At 40.5% G+C, this 25,976-nt stretch overlaps 2 protein-coding genes across 2 annotated transcripts; both read right to left on the bottom strand.

Moving 5' to 3' along the window:
• Positions 1-1,850: 1,850 nt before the first annotated feature.
• LOC146381375 (NACHT, LRR and PYD domains-containing protein 3-like) lies at positions 1,851-7,386 on the bottom strand. The gene is made up of 9 exons (XM_084937384.1): positions 7,116-7,386; positions 6,875-7,009; positions 6,741-6,800; positions 4,878-6,660; positions 3,981-4,142; positions 3,726-3,899; positions 3,443-3,610; positions 3,203-3,249; positions 1,851-3,112 (listed from the first exon to the last, which is right to left on the bottom strand). The coding sequence occupies exons 1-9, from the start codon at positions 7,159-7,161 to the stop codon at positions 2,592-2,594; spliced, it is 3,096 nt and encodes a 1,031-aa protein (XP_084793510.1). The 5' UTR covers positions 7,162-7,386; the 3' UTR covers positions 1,851-2,591.
• Positions 7,387-10,088: 2,702 nt separating this feature from the next.
• LOC146381374 (uncharacterized) lies at positions 10,089-23,398 on the bottom strand. Its single transcript, XM_084938617.1, has 6 exons — positions 23,160-23,398; positions 20,248-20,575; positions 19,481-19,726; positions 12,464-12,658; positions 11,871-12,274; positions 10,089-11,134 (listed from the first exon to the last, which is right to left on the bottom strand). Exons 2-6 carry the CDS (start codon positions 20,513-20,515, stop codon positions 10,958-10,960), a joined length of 1,290 nt encoding a protein of 429 aa, XP_084794743.1. The 5' UTR covers positions 20,516-20,575; positions 23,160-23,398; the 3' UTR covers positions 10,089-10,957.
• Between the last annotated feature and the right edge of the window lie 2,578 nt (positions 23,399-25,976).

The raw sequence follows: 25,976 nt of genomic DNA, 5'->3' as shown, positions 1-25,976 counted from the left end.
TTACTTGAGTTCATTGAAGTTCGCAGCCACTGTACTTCAATCAGGTTCGGGTCTGCGTTTTGATTCGGCCATTGCAGCACATTTATTTTCTTTTTCAACCAATCTGTTGTAGAGTTACTGCTGTGCTTGGATTCATCCTCTTATTGCATGACCCCAGCTTTAGCTGTTGGACAGGTGGCCCCACAAGCCTTCATCCAGAGTCGTCAGGTGAAAACCAACCAGGTCACCTACTGTAACTGATGCTCACCAATCAGTGTGTTAGACTATTTAACAATTAGTTTGAGGAGTTTCTGGGGTTTTTTTATATAGGTAAATATCTAAACCATAGCACTAGGGAAATGGATAAAACAGACCTAATAAATTCACGCTAAAATGTAATCATCGTGGTTTTATCAATGTGGAAACAAGCACATGACAGATGTTGATGCCCTTTTTTGCACCCAGCTTCACAGTTTGAGACCAGTTTGGAGTCAAGAAACGTTATATATATATTTATATAGATAGATATATTGTTGACTGAACACATCCTTTGTGTATAAGTTCATTTTAAAAAATCGGTTATGTGTTTTGTCTTAGATATGTGTCAGAATAAAAAATTGAAAATATAATTATGTGCAGTGATTTTTAAGTTTATTCTTCAATTTTGAACTTGTCTATTTATTACTTCATTAACAAAATCCTTGCCCTTATCTCTATATAGTGTTTCTGGGATTCCAAATCTGGGAATTATTTCTTTTACTGGGGTGTGTATGAGTCCAGTTTAGCACAGGGAAAAGCCTCCACCCATTTAGAATAAGGGTCAATCATTACTAGGCAATATTTCTACATAATCCATGTGAGTGTGTTGAATCCATGAGGAGTATTTGTATGCGTATTTCACACCTTGCACAATATTTTCTGAGTAGTTACTAAATCCATATGTAGTAAACACTGTTATAAATACCATCTCTCCTGTCGAGGCAATATTGGAGTGTTGTATTTATTGTATAGGAATTTCTTTCACTTATGTATTAATCACGTTATTGTAATGCCTTGGTGCCACTGGATTTTAACATGTCTGACACTCATACTTAAGACAAATGGTAGGGGTGTAGTAAGGATGTTGGGGGAAACAGGAACTCCAGAGGACCAGTCTTTTGTCTCTTCGAGGACTCTGGGAAGTAGCAAGGGAGTGTGAACCTTAAGGTGTGAAACAGCTGTGTACTGCCTTTTGTTCCTGAAGAAGGTATTTAACTGAGAGCCATGCTAGGCTCAGTGAGAACTCTGCTGACCGTCTGTCCCGCGGACGTGCAGGGGCTCCATCAAGCTTGGTTGTCTGTTCTTTGTGTGCTTTGATTAAAGAATGTTAGCTACCGCTCGTCTGCAGGCTTTATTTAAATGGAAAACTTCCACAACACTATATAAAATGTTAGCTAGGATTGATTTTCTATTTGGTCGTTTTAGAATTCCCTCTGCATTTTCTATTGCTCTGTTTTTAGTCTTTCTCGGGTTTAGGTGCTGATCTAATGTGGTTTCAAAATAATCACGTAACATAGTGAAGGTCAAAGGTATGCCTTCCTGTGCAGCTGTTTTTGCAGCTATATCAACTTTGTGGTTTTCTTGTGAAACTGTATCAATTCCTGTAGTGTGCACACATACTCAAATTCCTAATTTAGCTGGCATATTAAGCTTAACCCTGGAGAACCCATGGGGTCAAATTTGACCCCATGGGTTCCCTAGAAAACCAATGGGGTCGGCTCTGACAATGGTTTGGGAATGTGTGGGCTATCGCAAGATCGGTTAGAGTTACTACTGCAAAGTCATAAACACAGTGTGGTAATAAGTATAATTATAGCAGAAGTGCTGCCACGTGTCTGTCCAGAAAGAGAGGACCAATTTGTTTATTTGGTAGTTCAGTCAGTTAAGAGTGAGGAAAAAAATGCATTCATGTTTGCAGTTTTATCTTGTTATACAATATTTGAAATTTAAAAAAAAAAAAAAAGTCAAAACAAAACATTTTTGGAAATATTTACGTGTGTTTTCTTGTTTGTGTGTTTTTTGTGCTGAAGTGGCCTTCACATCAGATGACAGTGCCAGCAGTGGCCCACAGCTCATTTAAGTTTGAGACCCTGCTCTAAAGAGATTGAAGTTCAGTTTTTCTGGTAAGTACATTTTAAACGTGATGTCATCTAAATAAACATCACAGTGAATAACAGAAGCACCTTCACAGCAGGCTAGGTACTTAGCCAGAAATGATCACAGTCAGCCTTGTTTCGTTCCTTTAAGACCACACAGTGTGGTGTTATCTGAAAAGCTCACATCACTAGTATCATTGTCACTCATTGTCATTGGGATCAGAAATACTTAGACAAAAATTTCATGGAAATATATACAATACAATGTTTCAGCTTGAATCCAAAGTTCTGAACTGTCCAGAATTACCATTCCATACAGAGCCAATATGGCTAATAGCAACCAAAAAGAATCCTGATGTAATTTGAAATTAGCTGCAGCTCTTTTATCACATTATGGGTATCAGGCTCAGAAGTCCAGCATTTAGATGAAACAGAATTCTCAGGTGTCTCCAGATCAGAAAAGCAGATCGGCAATACTTAGCACAAATAAACCTTTGAGTCCACCCAGCCAAGGTGAAACCCGGGGTAAACAGGCTCATCAAAGGTAGTGTGGAAAGTGTGGAGGAGTTTAAGGGAACCACAGGAGAGCATGTAAAAGGAGAGCATCCCTGCTGACCAGTCCAGGAATACTCCTACTTTGTTGGAGTTGGGTTTGGTGGTTATAGGAATGCCTGTGCCTTTGTGCAAGGCTTTGTATCCATCTTTGTTGCAGTTCAAGCCCCAGGAGGAATTATTTCGACCTAACCAGCAGTCATCAGTCTCTCCCTTCCTGGATATTCGTCTGTAGGCTACTCCTATGAAGACTCTCCCAGTCCACTCCGTCTCCCAGTAGTAGCGTCCTGTGAGTCCTTCTCTACACAACACTTGAGGCCAGAAATCAAACCTTTCTGGATGGTCTGGATATGGCTGCTTGGTCCAGCGTGTTGCTTTCCTGTTTTCCTCGGATAGAGAAAGATCTTTATGTGCTGTGTTTGGGTCCAGGGTGAGTTTGATGGTATCTGATGAATCAGATTTAAAATTTCAGTTCATATTTTACATCACACAGTTTTCTGAGTATAGGAGAAAAGAGGGAGGTTGTGGTTACTCACATTTCTTTGGACCTGGCTGAATCCGGAACTCACCACACTGGTCCATGCTAAAATCATAACAGAGGGACAAATACGTTCAGACACTTGCATCACAATTAATGTTAGTTGTGTACACTGGTGATACTGACATTATCTGGTGGAGAAACTATCTAATGGTTGATGGTTACCTCACCCAGTTCTTCACCATTTCTGCACTGAAATAACCTGTTACTTTTCAGATGTTGTGGATACCATCACTACCTGAGTTTCACCAGGCTGCATTGTGGGTCCTCTTTCAGAGCTGTTAGAAGATTCAACCCTGAGTTCCCTGGGTGGTTGTAGCTCATGTCCAGCTCTCTCAGGTGGCATGAGTTTAAAGCAGATGCCAAGAAAATGCAGCCCTCTTCTCCCACACTGCACAGGGACAAACTTCAAGAAATACAGAAAGTTATTTCATCCAGCTGTCTCCATCACAGTGACAAGAACAACTTCAGTTTGAATCTGTCTTTGTACCAGTACATAGCCTCACACTCGGGACACTCACTTGAGGGTTTCCAGTTTACAGTCAGAGCTCCTCAGTCCATCAGAAAACCTTTTAACTCCTAAATCATGAAACTCATTGTCACTCAGGTCCAGTAGTTTTAGCAGGCAAGAGGCAGAGCTGACAAATGTTGCCAGGTCATTGGAGCTGCGCTCTGTTAGGCTACAGCTCTTCAGTCTGCACAAAGGAAAATGCTGTAATCATGTGCTTACATTTTGGCTGAGAAATAAAAATATAAGAAACATGTTGAATATTAACCTGAGCGTCTCCACTTTGCTGTTCCTCAACCCACTGGAGAGCTTCATTAGTCCTACATCTGTCAGATTGTTGTTACTCAAGTCCAGTTCTCTAAGTTGGGATGAACTGATGGCATTCGCCAGGTTCTCACAGCAGGTCAACGTAAGGTTGCATGCATTCAGACTGCAACAGGGAAAACAGCAAGAAAATGGTAAGTATTCCCAGGAAGCAAAATCCCCTTATATATGCAGATTAGAAATACGTCTGTTATCCAGCACTGTTTGAAATTTTGTGCAAAAACATCTGTCAAAATGTTAGCTAACTGCCTAACATCATGTATATTTAATATATACTCACTAACTCTTTGTTAGGTACTTTTGTCATCTAATCAAGTGTTCATTAATACAAACATCTAATCAGCAAATCAATGCATTTGGGCATGGTCGGGACATTCTGCTGAATTTGAAACCGAGCATCAGAACAGAGAAGAAAAGTGTTTTAAGTGACTCTGAATGTGAAATGGTTGTTGTGCCAGACGGGTCTAAGTATTTCAGAAACTGCTGATCTAGTTGGGATTTTCCCTCTCGAGCTTTACAGAGAAAACCTTGTGGTGTTTTCACATCAAAAACAGCCAAAGCTTTAAATAATGTGTTGGGCATATGTAACAGAGATTCGAGCCAATAGGTCAGGCTGCAGCTTCCTCTAAAAGCTCGACTTTAAATGTTCTTTTTTCTATGCTTGTGACAGGCTGATATTAGCTATGCACAGATGCCCTGATTTGGTCATTCCAGGTAGGAAGAGATTAGGAGATGTTACTTAAAAGCACTGGGTTCCAATATCAATTGAGGAGTTACTCTTCTCAGTCTTTTGGAGTTTTGTTTTTTCTCCTGTAGAAATTAATAACTGTAAACTACTTACTTTGCTACTTGGGCTGTTTTCACGACAGGTAGCAGCCTGAGAAGACCCTCCTCTGACCTGGTGTAGTTGCCCAGTTCAAACGTACTGTGCTCTTCTTCTGATGTCAGTAACACAAAAACTAGTGTGGCCCACTGGGCAGGTGAAAGATTGGCTCTGTTAAGGCTACCTGAGCTGAGGTAGCTCTGAATTTCCTCCACGAGGGAGTGGTCATTCAGCTCGTTCAGACAGTGGAAGAGATTGAGGCACCTGTCTGGTGATGGACTGGACCTGATCTTCTCCTTTATGTGTTTAACGATTTCAGTTCTTGTCTTTTGTTGTGTTCGGTTGTTGATCATTAGATGTTTCAGCAGCGTCTGATTGGACTCCAGGGACAGCCCCAAAAGGAAGCGTAGAAACATGTCAAAATCTCCTTTCTCATTCCGCAAAGCCTTTTCCACTGCTTCTTTGTAGAGGATGAGATCAGATGGTCTGGATAGAAAGCGTCGTGACGCGGACAACTTCACCAGGACGTTAACGTTGTCGTTGTGGAACGTGAGGAAGACGTACAACGCTGCAAAGAATTCCTGAACACTCAGATGCACGAAGCAAAACATCTTCTCCTTGCACACTGTCATCTCCTCATGGAAGATCTGTGTGTAGACTCCTGAGAACATGGATGCCTGCTCAGTATTGATACCATTCAGCTTGAGGTCGCTTTCATTGAAGATCAGGTGGCCTTTCTCGAGTTCTTGGAAAGCCAGCTTTCCTAAAGCCAGGAGATTAGCTCTCACACAGTCAGCATTTGACTCTCTTCTTCCTGTCAGCCTTTTCTTCATTGCCTCCTCACACAAGGACAAGAAGTGTATGTACATTTGAGTGAGAGTCTTTGGTGTGTCTTTGCTCTCTTTTGTAGCCATATTTTTCTCAAAAACAGTCGCTGCCATCCAGCAGAAAATTGGTATGTGGCACATGATGTGAAGGCTCCTGCAGGTTTTCACATGTGCTATCACCCGGTTTGCTAAGTTCACATCACTAATTTTCCTCCTGAAGTATTCATCTTTTTGCAGGTTGTTGAAACCTCGAACTTCAGTCACTAGATCAATGCAGTTTGCTGGGATCTGACTGGAAGCTACGGGGCGTGATGTGATCCACACGAGAGCCATAGGGAGCAATCTGCCCCTAATGAGGTTGGTCATTAATACGGCAATTGTGGTAGTTTGAGTCACATCTGACAGTATTTCACATCTGTTGAAGTCCAGAGAGAGGCGACTCTCATCCAGGCCATCGAGGAGGAAGAGCATGTTTTTTTTCACATTAGTGAAAATTTCTATGTCTTTAATTTCAGGGAAAAGCACAACGAGAAGCTCCACTAGACTGAAGTTTTTCTTCTTCATCAAGTTCAGCTCTCGGAACGAAAGTGGAAATACAAATTCTAGGTTTTCATTTGCTCTCTCCTCCGCCCAGTCCAGAGTGAATTTATTGGTCAAAACAGTTTTTCCAATGCCAGCAACTCCCCGTGTGACCACAGTCCTTATGTCACAGCCACGTTCAGGCAGAGGAGCGAACAGGTGATCGCAGTGGATTGATTTTTCCTGGCCCACGTGGATCCTGGGTGTCGTCTCGATTTGTCTCACCTCATGCTCCTTGTTGACTTCGCCGCTTCCTCCCTCGGTGACGTAGAGCTCTGTGTAGATGTTATTGAGAGAGATTTTGTTTGTTTCTGTCGCCTGCCCCTCGAGAATGTGGCTGAACTTCCTCCTCAGAGTGGCTTTCAGGTTTTGTTGACTTTCTGCAACCTTGTCAACTGAAAGAGAAAACATTTATTTAAATGGTTTACTTTTTTTAATGTAACATTTTTAAATTAAATAATTGAGAAGCACTCACTTTCAGGCGGCAGAGCACCACAGCTGTCTGTATGGTCATTGTTGAGGTCCTCTTTACACTCTGCAAAACAACACAAAGATCAGAAGAGACCAAACGCCGCATTCACTTAACTGCGTGTATCTACATGTATCTACCTTGCGTTGCTGAGAAGATATTGATGTTTATGTTGCCAACATTTGAACCAATTATGGAAGGAGCGACCACGTTGCCACCACTCTGTGCAGTGTAGTTTGGCTGGAAGTGATGAACCGCAGCCTGAATAAAGGGAACTGACTCGGAGAGAAAGCAAGAATAAGAGATCACTGAAGAAAAATGGTTGCTGGTGCTTTTCAGATTATATTTTTGTTGCCTTACATTCAAAAAAATTACACTTACCTTCAGAGAAATCATCTGTTTTATCACTAACGATTGATTGGTCCATTTTCTTTTTACAGTACTTTAATCCTCATGTAGTTTCTGTCAGGGAATACTCCTTGTCCTCAGTCTTTATCATCTCTGACTGTTCACTGAAGATATTTGCTTCCAAACAGTCAACTAGATGGTCAATAAATACATTAAACAAACCCTATTTTTTACTGTTACAAATCTGCTAAGACACCATTAAATCTAACAGACCAGAAGACGAATGCATGGCTGCTTACTAAAGTGAAACTGCCACTTAAATAACACACTGGCAGATGGTATTAAAGGAGAAGGTTACTTCCTGAGAAAAACAGGAAGTATGGTTTCATGCATGCACAGACAGTCTGCCTTCTTAAACAAACCACAAAAGTTTCGTTTACTAAAAAATGTAAATGTCAAACAGCTGCAAGATATTTTGCTTTGTTTTATTGATTGATTGATTGATTTTGGACAAACTGACTTGGTATCCAACAAAAAAAAAAACAGCAGTTTTTTAGGGTAAATGTAACAACCAATACATCAGACACAGATTCACACACAGGCAGCGTAAATACAGTGACAGAAGACATGTAAATTATGCAAAATCAGTATACCCAAACACAATTTCCACGAATGGCGCGGAAGCACGGTGGCACGGTGGTTAGCACTGTTGCCGCACAGCAAGAAGGTCCTGAGTTCAATTCTACCATCAGGCCGGGGTCTTTCTGTGTGGAGTTTGCATGTTCTCCCTGTGTTTGCGTGGGTTCCCTCCGGGTACTCCGGCTTCCTCCCACCGTCCAAAGACATGCAGCTTGTGGGGATAGGTTAATTGGATAATCCAAATTGCCACTAGGTGTGAATGTGTGAGTGCGAATGGTTGTCTGTCCCTGTGTGTTGGCACTGCGACAGACTGGCGACCTGTCCAGGGTGTACCCCGCCTCTTGCCCTATGACAGCTGGGATAGGCTCCAGCGCCCCCCGCGACCCTGAAAAGGAGAAGCGAATGGATGGATGGATGGATGGCCCGGAAAGTCCCAAATCAGAGAGAAAATAAATCAAATGAATATGACAGAATATTTCAACAACACAATGGAACTTTTTGAGCTGTTAAACAAAAAAGTGTAGGGTAGGGTATTCATTGTGAAACTAAACAAATAAAAAATGTACTTTATAAATACAACGAAGTCAAACAAAATCATCTTCTATATCCTAATATATTGGAAAGGTTTTACTTATATTTTTTTTGTCAGTTTGACCAAATTCTTACCACGACCAGGATGGAGGAGCCTTTGGTTTATCTTTATTGAAACTGGGAATGCTATGAGTCAAGCTTGTTTTATTCTACAAATACAGGCCATTTATTGTTTTATAATTGTCTTATAATTGATAAAAAAAAAAATCACTAGCCAGTAATAAAAATTAACCACCTAAGACCCGAACGCTTTCATGGCATGCATTTTTTATTTCTCTTTGATATTTGGGCTGATTGGGACCCAATGAATGTAAAAACAAAAAATTACCTGATTTTGTTTTTTTATACCTGATTTTTGTTTCTGAGAAAAATTAGATCCACATATGATGACATTCGTTTTCAATTTTGATAGCAGAGTGGCAGTTTAATGTCCTCGTAAGTGGAAATCAGGCCCTTGTAGCGAATTTGGTATTTTGGTCTAGACAACCCAAAATGTGATGTCCGCATATGTGGATGCCAGGTCCTAGGAGATTAAAGTGAAACCAACCATTTCTAAGCACTAAAACGGTGAAGACAGCAAACCCACTCTGGAAACTAAGAAACCAAAGTTGACTAAAAACAGAAATATAAAAACAAAACACCAAAATGTAACACCTCAGCCATAAACAGGGATAGTCTCTTTATTTGCCCTCAAATTCCTCATACACGACACATCTTACTCCACTGGAGGTTCTTATCTAGAGTAGATATGATGTCATCATGTTGTCTAGCAACCACCTACAAACCCATTACCCATTTGTGGGGTTTGTACGCCTACAGTATCTTATAAAAGTATTGCATTGCTTTCATTTTGCAATAACAACACCTCATTTAGAGAATAGGGAATACACTCATTTTTGCCATGTGAATTACCCCAGCCTACAAAATCATCATAATGCATATAAATATGCAACCATAATGAAACTTATACTCTTTATGCAGGTGGATAGTGTCTGGAAGATGTGTGTAGTAGTAGCCTCATTTCTTAGACATGAGATAGCTGACATTGTTTTTTTAAACAATGTATTTTTTATTAAGAGGTTTCCTTTTATACACATAAACATCAACATATATATTATACATATAAACAGAAAGAAAAGAGAAGGATTACAGATGATCTGTACATTAAGGTTAAGTAGTACATTTAAGCTGTGAAATGAGTTCAGAAATGTATCTTCGGCTGTGAAATAAAAGGAAAGAAAAAAAAAGAAAAAGAAAAAAGGGAAAGAAAGAGAAAAAAGAGAAAAATATAAACAAATGTATAATATATCCCAAAGTAACATAATCCCTGCAAAACAATCCCATTCATTCCCACCCAGGTCACTGCTTGCACCCGCACACTGTATTTCCACACCTGACTTAAGAGAGTTTGCTGAAAAATTCTTATAGATTTTGAAAAGCATCAAGGAAGGGTCCCCACATGTTTTGAAATTTCCCAGTGGAGTTCTGAAGTGAGTGTCTTATCTTTTCCAGTTTTAGACAGGCCATGAGGTCATATAACCACTGTTTGTGAATGGGAGGGGCAGCGTCCCGCCACCTCAGTAGGATTGCCCTCCTGGCCAACAGGGAACAGAATGATAATGCCTGTTTTTTAGAGGCCGGTAGAGGCACCTCATTCCCACTGATGCCAAACAGAGCAAGAAGGGGGCCGGGGGCCAGCGGACATTGTTTTTTTAATCATACATTGATGTAAATACTTTTTTCTGTATACAAACACACTTTGTCCTCAATATTTATCTTTATTTAGATTAGAAAACATTTTTTAGTGTGATTACGTATATCAGTTTACCAACAGCATGAACAGTTCATCAAATTATATCGCTTTTACTGAAACCTGTGATTCATGGATTTGTATTAGACCTGACTAACATCATTTTCCTAGTCTACAGGATCACCATAATATTATTAGTCATCATCGGCATCATTTATCTCGAAAAAGTGAGATAAGAGTAAAGCTTCCGAGTGAACGTCTGGGTTTAGATCAGAATGGTTCTGCTTTCTTAAAAAATATCCAGTCCTAATTTTTGCTTTTACATTTTATTTAATGCAACTTCAGAGAAAAAATATAAAAATAATCAAATCATCCTTCCTGATAGAAGACAGAAAATAGAATATTACATATAAAAGCATTAGCGTGGGATTAGTCACTGAAAAGAAGTTAAAAACATATTTGTTCACAGTTTGGTTTCACACTCTCAGACCTGCACACTGTAGCTGTGCTTGCTGAACACAAGATGGAAGCAAAGTCCAAGTTGTGCTTTGTCACTTTTACGGCATACAAAACATACGATACTGCCAAAGGAACTTTAAATGATGTAAGATCTACAAATAAATAAGACTAACAGGAAAGACACGAGAGAATATTTAACATAAACTGTGCTACTTTTCATCTGAAAGAAGGAGGGATAAAAAGAAAAAAAACATAATATGCAATTAATACAAGTCATCTTTAAGTGAACAGTGAAACCATAACCATATGAGGAGTTACAAATATATAAAAATAAGGAGGAGGAATGTTTGAGAGGGTCGTGAAGGAGCACAGGCTCATTTAACCCTCATATCTCATCAAGGTTATTATGTTGTAGTTAAATGAACTTGAAAAGGTTTCAGTCTTCATCAGCTTCACCAAACGTGACAACAGTCGTTACAATTAACGTTTCAACACATTTAATGATGAGCACATGGGGAACATTTTCTTTATGTTTGCCAAACACTGAAGACTCCTCAGTCAGATCTTCAGACAGTGGAAGCTCTGGAGATGAAGGAGTCGACAACTTCAGGGGCTGCAGATTAAAAGAGCAGAACAGAAAAACACTGATGGTGAGTAAGAAACAGGAAATCTTCTCTGGATTAAAGATTATTGTGTTTTATGTTGCTAATCATCTTCTCTAATCCTGGACTGGAGGTGTTACACATTTATCCTTGCATTCTGGGGTTCTCACTTTTTATTCTTAACACAGTTACTGTGTGGAAAAAGTTCATGGTTACTATAATCATCCATCATGTCCCTAATGGATAATGGATAACTTCAAGAAAGCAAACACTCAGAAGCACAAGGAAAGTCAGTGAATGATAAAAAAAAAAGCTGTTCTCTGGAATCCCAGAGTAAAACTTTAGAGCTGAAAATGAGCTCCATAGAATCATTTTCATGACTGGAGGTTTAGTTACATCAGCCTGACTAGTGAGTTGTTTGGGTTAGGTCAGTTTGTTGGGGTGAGTTTTGGAAAGTTGGGTTATTTCCTGCAATCAAACCTGCTGGACTGTTTGTCCTTCATCTCCTCTCTTTGGACTGATGTGTCCTGATCATTCAGGCACTTAAATATGCTGTGCTAACTTAAGACTAACTGCTAATTTTCTGAGCACTCTGTGCGGTTGTAAAAGTAGCTGAATAAAGATGATGTTGATTAATTATCGCAGATCATTCATGATAGAGTCAAAGTGCCTAATGAACCTATTAAAATGAAGCTACATGGTTGATATATGGGTGTATGAAGCGTATAAAGAATGAAGCACACTCACCTGCACATTTCTTTGTCCTCCTGATGGATCAACTCTGTCACTTTCACTCAAACTCATCATGGAAACATTAACTGGAGGCTCTGGGTTGTTGTTGACTTTGTTACAGAGTGAACATTTAAAAGACTTTTTCCACTTCTCACATTCTTGCACACAGCCGTTACAGAAGCTGTGGCCACACTGCAGCACCGCAGGCTCAGTGCAAACATGTGAACAAATTGGACAACAATCCTCAATGAACGCTTCATCACTCCAGCTTAAACCACTGTTGGACTCGTCATCTCTCTTTGTGACTTCAAAAGGCTCTTCATCGACTTGATCTTCAAAGCCTGAATCTTCACGTTCTCGAACTTTAAAATCTAGAACTTCATCATTTGGATCTTTGTGACTCAGCACTTGAGGCCAATCTGGTGCAAATTTAAAAAGTACGTTAATAAAGGGTAAAGAAATAGAAATGGTATGGTTCATTTAATCACATTAACTTCTTAGTAACAAACAAATCGTTGCAGATCAATGAAGATTTAAATGTTTGCATGATGTACAGATACAGATTGTGCCTTGCACACAGACAAACCCGCTGTACAACAACATTTTACCTTCAGTGAAGTTTACTGTGAGGTTGTGGTGTTTAATGCTCCTCAGTTTTTCCATTGTAACATCCACAGCATCTTTCTCATTAATCTCTACCGGCTTGTCCACAGTTTTCTCTCTGAAAGTGTTCTCTAGGTCGCACATTGTTGGATTCTCTCTCTCGTATGCAGTGCAAAGCCAATGAAACGTAGAGCTGTGGGCTGATGGTGAAAGTCCAGAAACAAGACATTAGAATTAATTTATAGAAGAATTTAATTTTTATTTAGGCTTAGAAATTTTTTTTTTTTTTTTTTTACCAGCAGTTTCTGGCTGCATAGAATTACAGTGACAGGTTAGAGTAAGGATAAAGTCACTTAATTCAGCAAATACATTTTCTATTGAAAGCAAGAAAAAGAAAAAAGACAGGAAGCAGAAAATTTATGCCTGGTTTGTTTTACTCTTTGAAAAGGTTCTTAAAGTTTCAGCTCTAAGTGCCAATAAAGGAGCCAACATAGGACTTATAGTTGTCTAAACATTACTGAAGTGCGTGTATTAACAGCTGCTGTACTTTGCATAATGAGGAATTTATAGCTCATCATCTGTCTGCAGCTGTGAGAGTATACCCCAGCACGCTGCAGAAAGTGACCAGAAGTCAAAGCCCACACAGTACAAAATTTACATTTTAACTTAAACTAGATTTTAAAATGGAACAAACTTATTAATTTGATGCTCACCTTTGTCTTTCAGGCTAACTCCAAGTAGCTCCTGGTGTTTTCCTGTGTAGAGCTGCTCTTTCACTCTTCAAATAACCAACAACTTGCACACCTTGCTCAAGTTATTAGGAACAGAAGGGGGCGGGGCTGCTGTTTGTTAATGTGGTTTCTCTTTAATGTGATTGGTCAAAGTAGGTGGACAAACTAACCTCTCGACTTGCCCCTGTTTTTGCAGGGGCAGATTGAAGGCAATGTTAAATTGACTATACGCTTGTTCATTCACGGTTCTAATTATTTGACATAATTTATAGTAATATGACAACTAGCAAAGCAAACATCATGACACAGAGTCATCTGTCAATTTAAGAAACTAATAATGTCAAATTTATTATTATTTCTAGATTTTGCCATTTTTTCTTACTTTGGGTTTGTGTCAGATATCTGTTGTTATACCTCTTGAAGCCACACAAGACAATTTCTATAACAGTACATATGAGGGTATTTGGACAATTAGTAGCTATATATTTCATGCCATGTAATGTCATCACTGTGTCTGTGGAGTCAGGGAAATATAATTTAAATTTTCACAAGTATACCTGCATGAAACTAAGGACTGTTAGCAAGTTCTGGGGAACAAGAAAGTATTTATCTTGCAGAGCTGAAGAACATATGTATATATGATATAAGAGCACAACTTTCAGTGTAAAGATTCTTCCTGTTCAACATCTGTCATCACCTTAAAGGTCCGTGCATTCCAGTGAACAAGGCATACCAGTTTCTATGCAAATCAGAAAATAACAGTCTGTTCACTAGAAGTGGAGTGTTTTTCTGTGTATGAAGTGCGGACTGACATAAGCTTCTCACTGACAGTTCTAATCATGGGACATTTTTGTATTAATATGATAACTAATAAGAATCCACAACTAAACCTCTAACATAAGGTCAAGGTCAAGGTCAAATTTATTTATATAGCACATTTCAAACAGCCGATGCTGCACAAAGTGCTTAACAATATAAAAATGGTATTAAAAAGCAACAATGTAATACAATAATAACAATAAAAAACAATAAAAGGACAGTAAAAGAATTAAAACAATAACTAAACGAATTCAAATAAGACCAAAATGCTTGGGTCATAGTGTGTTAAAAGCCAGGGCATAGAAATGTGTCTTTAGTAAAGATTTAAATTGCTCAAGTGTTTGTGCAGATCTAATATTTAAGGGGAGACTATTCCAAAGTCTGGGACCTGCCACAGAGAAGGATCTATCACCACGGGATTTGAGGTTAGTCCGTAGGATGGACAACATTAGTTTTGAGCTAGACCTCGTGGTTTTTCCTGGAGCATAGGCAGAGAGGAGCTCAGACAGGTAAGGAGGGGCTCGGGCATTAAGTGGCTTAAAAACAAAAAGTAGAAGTTTAAATTGGATCCTGTAGGAGACAGGAAGCCAGTGTAAAGAAGCTAAAACTGGGGTTATATGCTCTCTCCGTTTGGTACCAGTTAGCAGGCGAGCAGCAGCATTTTGAACCATCTGAAGACGATGGATGGTGGCCTGATCTAGACCATAATACAATGAATTGCAGTAGTCCAATCTGCAAGTAAGAAAAAGGTGAATAACACGCTCAAAGACGTTAGCCGGAAGGTATGGCTTTACCTTGGCTAGCTGTAACATAAAAATCCTTTAAACAGTAATAAGTGTAATACAACTTAAATAGGGTGGGAAGTAACAAAGTACAAATCTTTGCTATTGTACTTCATTATCTGTGCTTTACTTGAGTATTTTTCTGGCAACTTTTTTACTTTTACTCCCTTCATTTTTAAACAATTACCTGTACTTTCTACTCCTTACATTTTCAAAAGAGGCTTGTTAGTTTTGGTTTGACTAATTTCAGGGGAGTTATTATTTCACATCACTGTGAGCCTTTAATCCAGATTGAGCCTAAACAGTATCACAGGTGCTACAAGTGTTAAAAAGGCAAACATGGTCCAAAAGACAAAGGCTGCCATCCCCAGGCAGTAAACACTTGGTAAAAACAGAATGTTAACATGATTGGTCAAAGTTGGAGGAAAGCCTTTAGACCCCATGTCCGCTCACATTTTATCTTTTGGACCTTTCAGACATCTCCCTGTAGGGAGATGTTGCTTCTCACATCACCACGGCAACCATCCTAGGTTGGTGTCCGGCATGCAGAGAGAGAGAAGGGGGAAAGAGAGCATTCCCTGACACCAGAATTTATGGCCCTGATTTTTTTCTCTTGCAGAATCAGCATTAAAGTTTTGTACCTTCTGGTGTCATCACCAGTCCAGGCAGACTATCCCTCTCAAATTCCTCAGAGAAGAACTGAGGCAGACAAACTGCTATTTAAATGCTGCATGAAAATACTCTGCAGGTTAGTGCTGGTTAAACCGGTTAGTTTGCTATGATGGATTTAGATCAGCTGATCACAGCCTGTACATTAAGAAAATCTACTGGAGCACTCAATAGAAATTTTTGTGAGTTGTGATTCTTTTCCTCACACTGAGCTTTACAGTCAATTTTAGGGTTCCCCCACCTGCTGAAACCCACTTGAACCCCTGACTCTACACGTTTTACTGTTTAAACACAAAGTCACCCACTACAATGAGGCAACAGAAAACAGCTATTTTTATATTCTTTCTTTTTCTCTGCTCGTGTTCTACTTACCTGATTAATTACCTGACCATATTAATTAATTAGAATTAAAATTTAGACCAAAATAAAGTTTGTGTTTCCATCTACTAATAATATTTTAACCATCCATTCTCTTCCAATTATCCTTATCAGGGTTGGGGGGAAAAGGGGCTGGAGGCTATTCCAGCTGTCATAGGGCGAGAGGTGGGGTACACCCTTTCACAGGGCCAAACATAGAGACAGACAACCATTCACACATATGGGCATTAAGAATCCACAATTAACCTAACCCCACTAACAATAATTATTTTATTATTAAATTAATATAGCTAGGTTCAGTTAGCTTAAAAATCAGTGGTACAAATTAGTACTTTTCAGAGCCTCTACTTTTTCACTTTTACTTGACTAAAAAAATTGAATGGTAAATGGCCTGTATTTGTATAGCGCTTTACTTAGTCCCTATAAGGACCCCAAAGCGCTTTACACTACATTCAGTCATCCACCCATTCACACACACATTCACACACTGAATTGGGTGAAAACACATAAAGTGACCAGAATTCAAAGCAAACACAAGAAAAAAATTTAAATTTCACTTAAAATACATCTTAAAAATTTCCAATTGCTTATTAACATAATTTTCCTGTTTTCTTGTGTAGAGCTGTTCTGCTGCGCTCTCAAATAAATGTTTCCTTGTTCCTTAAGTCAGCAAGGGGGGCAGAAGTGTTGCACTGTGGTGCAATTTCTCCTGAATGGGATTTCTGCCAGAAACGGACTCTTTCCGTAAACAGTAAACAGATCTGTGCAAACACACTCCTCTCATGCCTGCACAGTAAAAACAAAAAGAGGCTCGTGTTGCTTCTTTTCTGGTCTTGCTGCTTCTTATCTGGAACATCACTGTTGGTGATTCTCAAGAAACACCTCCCACACACACAGGACAGGGAAACAGATGAGGACAGTCTGTGGAAAAAATATTGAACTGATGTTAATATGACCAACCTGAGCTGAGACAAATCATGAGGGTATCTTCAGACACTGATGCTGTTTATTTCTTCTTGTCCGCAACCTCCTGTGACTTTAGTTCATTTTTGTGGAGAAAGAATTCTGATTAATATTAGAGGACTTTCAAGAGTATTTGGAACCCAGAGAGCCCAGAGAGGATAATGATTCAGACAATGTGTCGCTTCTTGAATAATCAGAAATGTTATTCTGTGTCACTGTAATTGGAAAAACGGTTATTCTAACCATGAGATGGCTGTTAAATGTGCTACATTTGCATCAGGTAGCACAACATGAATATACAGGAATAACTGTGGTTTACAACATTGCAGTCCTTTTAGATTGTTTTCTTTTAAATTTGAAGAATTTATGTAAATGAGTTAGACCTTGATGTCATGGCTTTGTATGCAAATTCTGCCTGTTGAACATCTGTCACCACCATTTAAGGCCGGTACATTCCAGTAAACTAGACACACCAGTTACTATATAAGCAGAAACTATTCTCTCCATTCACTGGAAGTTGGCTATTTTTGTGGGTATAAGGTGCAGACAGAAAGTGGTCCTTTATTGACCAGAGCTTCTTACTCACATTTCTAATAATTGATATCTTGTATATTAATATAATAGCTAAAATAATCAACAGTAAACTCCCTTCAACAAAGCAGAGGCATTTGATGAACTGCAAATTTAAAGGTTACATGTCACGTCATAATTTTTATTCACGTTGCCATCGGAGCTGCAGAAAGGCGTCTAAGAAGCATGTCCATACCTGAGGCCTTGGAAACTGCCAAGACTCACAGCCTTGGCCAGCTGTTTGAAAAGGTACACCAGAGAGATAGAAGGCAGAAGAACAAACCAGCTGTTCTCCACAGAACCAGCCAAGGTGTACTCTCAGTGGTAAGGGAACAATATGAGAACAGCACCGCCACCAAGGCTGAAGACTAAAAAAGAGAGGGTGAGTTTTGAGTTGTGAGAGATTTGTGACATTTAGCGTGTTTGGAGTATATAGTTGGTGTGTAGTGTAGTCAATACCTTTGTTTTGTGCGTCAGTTATACTAGTGAATGTCACAGTTGCTGCCAAAAAGCCGACAAAGGCAGACTGCAGTGTAGACATTGTCTGCAGGTGGAAAACAGGAGATGTGATAAGGACCAAAACACCAGCTACTGAAAGACAGACCAGTAACCCGAGACTGCAAGACCAGACTGATCGATCTGTGTACTGCCTGCATTGATTACAAGAAGGCCTATGACTCGATGCCCCACAGCTGGATCCTGGAATGCCTAGAGTTATACAAGATCAACAGGACCCTTAGAGCAGCGGTCCCCAACCCCCGGGCCACGGACCAGTACTGGTCCATGAATGGTTTGGTACCGGGACATGAGAGGGTCTGAAATTTAAGGTTTTCAGGATTTTAATCGTTTTTTATCTAAGGGTACTAAGGGCTCAGAGAAGAGCTGGAGAAGATGTGGAGGCAAAAGTAAAAGTGGTCCCAGTGGTAATCTGAATGCTAGGTGCAGTGACTCCCAAGCTAGGCAAGTGGCTCCAGCAGATCCCAGGAACAATATCCGAGATCTCTGTCCAGAACAGCACAGTCTTAGGAACAGCAATGATACTGTGCAGGACCCGCAAGCTCCCAGGCCTCTGGTAGAGGACCCGAGCTTGAAGGATAGCCCGCCCGCAGGGGTGAGAGAGGAATCTTTTTAATATATCTATATCACCTGGGTGCTGTTGAGTTGTCCAAAAGATCATACTCCTGTCTTCTTTTTTCAACCACCTTTCCTTGACCATATTTTCCACATTTTCCATCAAGGTCAAGGAAAGGTATGAAGAACAATTAAGAAGGACTTCACAAGAGAGACACACAGTGCAGAGTGTCCAATTGCGCTTGAATTAGACTCTTTAACAATGCGACAATGTCCTGAAGATAGACTACAAAAGTGTTTGTGGCGGAGGTGGTTGTGGCAAGGCTGAAGGAGAGGCCGACGCACCAGAGCTGCATCAGCTCGTGTTTAGCGTAAAGCCAAAGCTGCCAAACAAGACAGGCTAAAAAACAAAAGTCAAAATCTGTGAAACAAACTATTCACGACACTAATATTTGCAGCCATGATCTTGATGGTATTTGATTACTATACTGTCATCATTTGTACATAAGCAGAATGGTCTTACCAAACATCAGCGGCTTCTCCTTCTTGTGTGAAAACAGGAAGAGGGATTTTTTGTCCTCTACTTCTGTGAGCATTATGTGTGTTAAAAGTCAGTTTAACAGAAACATGCACAACATATTTTACTTTATTTTTTCTATACAGGGAAATTACTCTTTGGCACACTCAGCACTTTTTCATTTAACATTTTAAAACCAATAAATCTGAATTTCTTACAATTGTGTCAGTGGCAATTCTTACAAGTGAGTAAAGCATGTTAAACCAAGTAGCATCTGCAAATTACAAACAGACAGAAATAAGAAAACTGTCTTTTCCAAGTGGTCAGTTGGTCCAGAGGAAAAGACGGTTTCAAAAATAATTGGAGGTTCAGGGTTGTAGATGACTTGCTGATGACTCGACATTTCCTAGATTTTTTTCCACCTCCAGCATTTTTCTAAAAAGTCCTTACAGAAGCTGTGGCCACGCTGAAGCATCAGTGTCTCAGTGAAAATACATAAGCTTCATCACTTGTGTTTTCAATACTGGACTCTTCTTCTCTTTTTGACCACTGGCTCTTCATCACTCCACTCTTCATCTCGCGACTCTTCACCACTTGCTTCTTCATCTCTTGACTCTTCATCAGTCTGCTCTTCATCTCGTGACTCTTCATCACTTGCCTCTTCATCTCTTGACTCTTCATCACTCCTCTCTTCATCTTGTGATTCCTCATCAATCGAATCTTCACCACTTGCCTCTTCATTACTCAGCTCTTCCTCTTTGAGAGTTGCTTAAAATGAAATATATACAAATGTTATTGTTTATTTAATCCAGTGTAAAGGACGTGACATCTCTCAGTTACTGCTAGTTAAGCCTATTACTAGTTAAAGCTGTAGACACAATAAAAGATGGATGTAGTACTTATGAGTTATTAGCCAATGAGTGGGCAGACAATACCAAGAAAATTTCTCATTTTTAATAACATATTATAGCCGAAATTTACTAAACAGACCATTTTTATTCAGTATGACCAAATATAGGTGATAGAGACCATGAACTCAGGAGGAAAGGGTTTACAGAGGTCAAGTCAGAAAGCCTTGACTTGTACAGATCTGGTGGGGCTTTTTGTCGCCATCTAGTGGCCCTTATATATAATGCAGGTTTAAGGCACTTAAGCATCGTCTTCATTTTTTTGCCCCAGAAACTACATACATCTTTGATGATGTCTTTGAACAAGACAAGAAGATACAAATGAACAGAGATTTTAATTTTTGCATGATGTGACAACACCGCCATATCAGGAAATTTTACCTTCAGTTAACTCTTTTGCCAGGTCGTTGCGCTTAATGCTACTGAAATTGTCAATTGCAACCTTTACAGCATCATCTTCCCCATAAACCTGGACCAGCTTGTCCACAGTTTTCTCTCTGGTAGCATTCTCCAGATGAGATGTCTTGATAATTCGGCGTCCCTTTGTCTCATTCAAGGGCAAGTACCACTGAAAGGATCTTAGCTCGGTTTCATTTAGCTCATCCAGGTAATCCTTCAGCAGTTTTTTAACTTGTGCTAGAGTAGTCATTGTTAACTGTCAGCAAGTCTTATGTGGAGCTGCACAATCAGCTGATTAGGGTCTTCAGGTCTGTGGATTGATGATGAAAGACAAGAAAGAAGATGTTAGAAGTAATTTGTGGAACAAAATAACAAATCTAAACATTAAAATCATGTAACAGATAAAAAACTGTTTTGTCTGATACTGACAGCCCATAAAGTTGTCATCAAAGTGTTTGCTGAGCTCGTTTGATAAGGAATGGAGCCATCCATACAACTGGAAGGTCTTGCAGCCAGAGGAGTCACCCTCTGCTGGCCAAGCAGATTTAATGCATTTCAGTGCCTGCTTTATTTTTCAGACATGGAAGCTATTTCCTACGGAAGAGGATTAGGGCCACTTTTTTTCTTCTTTTTTCTTCTTTTTCTTTTTTCTTCTTGTTTTCGAGAATACTGATTTTTTTTCTCAGAATTCTAAGATTAAAGTCACAATTCTGACTTTTTTTCTCATAATTCTGGAAAAGAAAAAAAAAAGATGTGCCCACTTTTTTTCCAGTGGCCCTAAACCTCTTCTGTAATTTCCATATTTATCAGGGCTTTTTGCCATGGTTGCACTTTAGGCGCACCCAAATTTTTCAACTGCAGTTTTACATGTGCACAAATTGCTGTCCATAAAGACAATATTGATTTGTAAATGATTAACTAACAATCTTGTGCTTGTGCTTAAAGTGCTTTGGCACTCTTAGGCAATATTGTAGACAATGTTAAACTTAATCATCATCTCGGCCTCCTCTGATGACCTGTTTGCTGCTGCCTGCCACTGAAAGGCAGTGGGGAGAGGGGACACTTTGGCAGTGCATTTATCGCTACATATAGTGTGTTTTCTGGATACACTGTGCTTTTTCAACGGTTGTTGAAATAGTTTTGTGAGCTTTAACCTGAGATTCTGACGTTTCTGGCAAAATACATTTATATTTAAGAGTCGATTCAGAATTTAATGAATCAATATCGCTTTATTCAAGCTACTCACCTCTCTCTATCCGCCTGCACTTTCAAAAGTACACACGGACTACAGGAATATTTGGACTACAACCAATCAGACAGGTCCCGCCCCTGACTATCTCTGATTGGTTTAGACCACGATATGGGCATAATGTGTGTCTGTTGACCACACGGAGACTTTCAGAGTTGCAGAGACTTTTTTTTACTCGAACAGTTGGTCACACCGGTGCGAGCTAAGATTTTTTTAGTCGCACTATTGAAACATTTGGTCGCCTTTGCACATGCAACATAACTTGCCAGTTTTGGAAATACTGTTTTTAATTTATTGCACCAATGTGTAAGACTATGTTGTAGTGTGTGTGTGTTTTAGGCCTTGTGTGTGATGTCTGTGGGCAAAGTTTGGTTTTTCAGCAAGAGTGAATGGTTTTGAGTGTAGAGCTTCAATTTGACCTGAAAATGCGATGTTTGGGAAATTGGGTGAGACATTATCGATTTGTGTGAACTGTTTTGAGAATACGAGGCATAGTTTCAAGAAATGTGTTTAAGCAATCGAGAAAAACTGTAACTTCTGGAGCTTATTCTTATGTCAGGAATGAATAGAACAAAGTAAACAAGCCAAAAACAAAAACACACACCCTCACCCTCATAAAAACAGAGCCCAAAAAGGCATTTTACTCTAAAGCTAAACAAAAATTAAATTGTCAGTTAGATGTGATTCCAACTTTAGTTGGTTCTGTCAGCAACCTGTGGGCAGCAGAGCTGTGAAGCACTGAAAACAAAATCCATTTGGACCCATTTTCTCTCTGCAGGTAAAACATCCATTTGCTTTGAGTTATACCTCATCTTTGCCTCTCGTGCTTCCCTGTCTTTGTGTGTGGAGGAGCTGCCTGAACATGCCTGCAGTAAAATTCAACCTCAAGCAAAAAACAAAAAAAAAAATCAAACAGAACAAGTCTCAGTTTTTTTAAAACTGAAAAACTTCCCAACAACTGGAACACTTCCTCATTTGCTAACACGCTAGCTCGGAGCACATACATTTTATTCATTCTCTTTACTTTTATTTCTACTACCTATGGTAAATTTACAATGTTTAAAGGCTAAGTGACCATTAGAATAATAACCGCGGTCTTAATAATAAGACTGGTCTTTGAAATCGTGAAAAAAAGTGTGCAATATTCCCTTTCAGATCAAAATAAAAAAGGTTATATCACCTTCACGCTACCTGATAAATATTTTGATAGAAGGAAATAAACTTGTTCTCCCACAGAGTTTCACAAAGTGGCCTGAAATGTGAAAACTTGATGGTTTTCAGTAACTTTAAACGAAAGAACACGTTCAGAAAGTTTTGATGATTTACACGCCAATTTAGGGAGCGACAAAAATTCACAAACCAACGCTAAGTATTTGTAATGTGTGATTTGAGGATAGTGGATTATATTTAGTTATTTATTATCTATAGTGAATTGTCATTTTTGCACTGGTTTATAGTTTTTAATCATTAGGGAGCGACATTTCTTGGCAGCAGCTGTATTTGGCATCATTTAGATCTCGTCTACTCCTGCTGAACAAAACGCACCCCAACAGCTGACACACAGTGAAAAGAACAGACTAAATTGAATCCATGTAAAAACATAAAACACTGTTATAATCATTCATTAGCATAATTTGCCGCTCACCTTTGTTCTCTGTCCTTGTTCCAAGTAGCTTCTAGTTTTTTGCTCTGCAGATCTGATCGTCCACCCTCCTGAACAAATACTTCCGTGTTTCTTCAAGTTTTCTGCACATCAGTGTTTGTCTGTGTTTCCACTGCAGTGCAAACCTTCAAAGATTATTCAGACAGATGTTTTCACCCAGGTCTTTAGAAAAATATCTCTTTTGTGTTCTCTGTTTAAAAATGCATAGCAAACAGGTTACATGTTCACTGTCTCTGTCTCGTTCACGTTCTTTAAGTATCAAAGCTGCAGGTCTTTGTAATGACCTATTTACACACACACGTACACACCCATAGAAGCAATACTTGCCTACTGTTTGCCTAGTGAGCCACAAATGCCAGCAGCTGTCTGCAGGATGGTATTTTTTTATACGTTTATTTCCTCCCTGGGTGGAAACAGAAAGTGGGGCTTCTGGACTGCACAGTGTAATATGTTTTTGTGCGTCTTTGACCCTTGGGTTTGAATTTTTCTGAACATTGTGATTCTTTCTGGCGTTGAGAAGCAATTCATGTTGGAGTTCTGTATTATTTAGAGTTTTCTGTTGACAGTGTTACTTTGTAACGTGCTGCTGCTGCGGGCCCCGGTCCGGATGGGCCTGTGCCCCCTTGCCCTGGTGGGTTCCAGAGTGTGGGGGTGCCTACTGGGGTCAGCGGGGGAGCTGGCCCCAGGGAGGGGCCGCTTGCCCCTTTCTTCCCTCCCCATCCTCAGCTGCCTCCCTATTCCCGCTCTACCACACCCACCCACACACGCAGGGCTTGGGGTGCAGGTATGTCACCAGGGTGCAGGGGAGGCACTCCCCCTCTGTCCCCTTCTGGCCGCCTGTGCCTCAATTTTATTCTGCAACCTAGACATCCACATTACTCACACTCTCACATAACACATACATATAGGGCCTTGGGGGTGGGCACGTTTTACAGCATCCAGAGGATGGTCGTTGTACTCCAACCCACCTCTGGCGCTGGTGCCCTACCCTCAATTTTAAATGCATTTAGACACTGAGGGTTTTCGGGAGGAGCCGTGCTGCTCTCTGAGAGGAAGCTAGTACCATGCTCTCCTGAGTTTTAAATGCACTTTAGAACAGCACACAGCAACACTACATATGAGCGGGCGTAGGGAGGTTTGGGGTCTTCACTCACCCCGGTTCTGTTAGCCGTCAGGGCTGGGGGGCTGGGAGGAGGTGCTGGCCGTCAGATTGGGGTCTGGGATGCGGGGCCTCCCTGCTACCGCAGATAAGGAGGTGGTCTGCTTGCCTCCACCCCAGAGAGAAGGGTTACATCTCCTGGGTCTAGGTGCGGCTTGCCCCTCTGAGGGCGGGGGTACCTGGACCTGGGATATAGAGTATGTTTGGGGAGTGTGACTGTCTGTGCAGTGTCTATTTGTGTCTGTCTACACGTTGGGTGAGTGCCGAGTATTTGGTTGTGCATATGGGGTGGGAATGCATGTTTGTGTCCGCGTGCGCCTGTTCGTCTGTGTCTATATGTCAGGTTGGGTCTTAGACTCAACCTCTCTGGGTACATCTCAGGCCCTCCAAAGTACGGAGGCCTATCTCCCCTCACCACACTCCCTGCCGGTGGCTGATGCCCTCAGATGTTGGTGTGTTGGTGGTCCTTGTCGTCTGGGGCTGGACGCTCATGTATGTACTGGCTCACTCCTGGTGGCCGATTGGCGGGGCCGGGCGCCTGTGGCCCGGCTGGGCTCCTTCCGGGGGGTGGGGTGCCCTCAGGCCTCTGGCCTCTGGGCCTGAAGCTCGGTCCTCTCTGGCACAGCTGGCTGCCGGCAGAGCCCGCGGGCACGCCACTGCAACCCCCTCTGGCCTCTGCTCCGTAGCTGCGGGGTGACCTGTCGTTTGGGGCTCTACTCAGCTCTTCCCAGGAGGGTGGCACGGTTCCCCCCCCTTTGGTGGTCCTCCTCGGGTCCTCGTACTCTGGGGCCTCTGGATGTCTGGGGCCTGGATCTCCTCCATACCTGCTTCATGCCCTGGGGGACGGGGCTATGGCTCCCCACACTCCCTAGCAGATCGTTACATGGAGAAATCTTTGGAATACAAGGATGCTGATCCACACAGGTATGCACACAGGTGTACACACGGGTGTTCACAGACGCGGACTACACCTTTCTTGGCTGCTGCCTCAAAGCACATTGTGCGCTGTCTATCTTGCGTGCTGCACAATATCGTTTAATATTTAGTATCTACTGTTATCTACTGCTAGCTAGTTTATTGTGATGGGGCTGTATTTATTATGTTGCTCTTTTTTGTTTGTTTTCTCTTCTGTTTTTTTTTTTCTCCATACAGGTGATCCAGGTGTTTTGTTTGTTTTTCTTTCTTTCTTCCCCCCTTTCTCACCGTCTCTTCTCCCCTCTGTTTTTCTTTCTCTCCCTCTCTTTCTTTCATTCTTTCTCCCTGTCCTATCCCCCAGTCATGTCTGTCCCGTTTGTAGCAACCGAAAATAAAATAAAATAAATACATAATTATAATAAAGGTCAATCAAATGGACCAATATGGCAAGGCCATGATGATCCACTTGGTAAAATAAATCCGCTTGGCATCTTTCTTGGCCTTAAGACAACAATTCTGATGGCTAAAGATCCAAATGGGACAACAACAAAAAAAAAAAAACAGTGTTACTTTGTATTTTCTTGTGTGTATGAGTTATCCTAAGATTATTTCTATTGCTTCTTGTCCTTTTATTTGTGCCTTTTGTTTTTACTTTAGTTTTAGTTTACTTTAGGTTTGTTAGTTCCCTTCTGTGTTCCCTTTCTGTTCCCTCAGTTCACCTAAAC

This window comes from Perissodus microlepis, chromosome 8 (assembly GCF_051167445.1).
Source record: "Perissodus microlepis isolate ML-2025 ecotype Zambia chromosome 8, ASM5116744v1, whole genome shotgun sequence".
NCBI classification, from domain to species: domain Eukaryota; kingdom Metazoa; phylum Chordata; class Actinopteri; order Cichliformes; family Cichlidae; genus Perissodus; species Perissodus microlepis.
The sequence above is the reverse complement of the archived record's forward strand: the minus strand, read 5'-3'. Positions and strand labels throughout refer to the sequence as shown.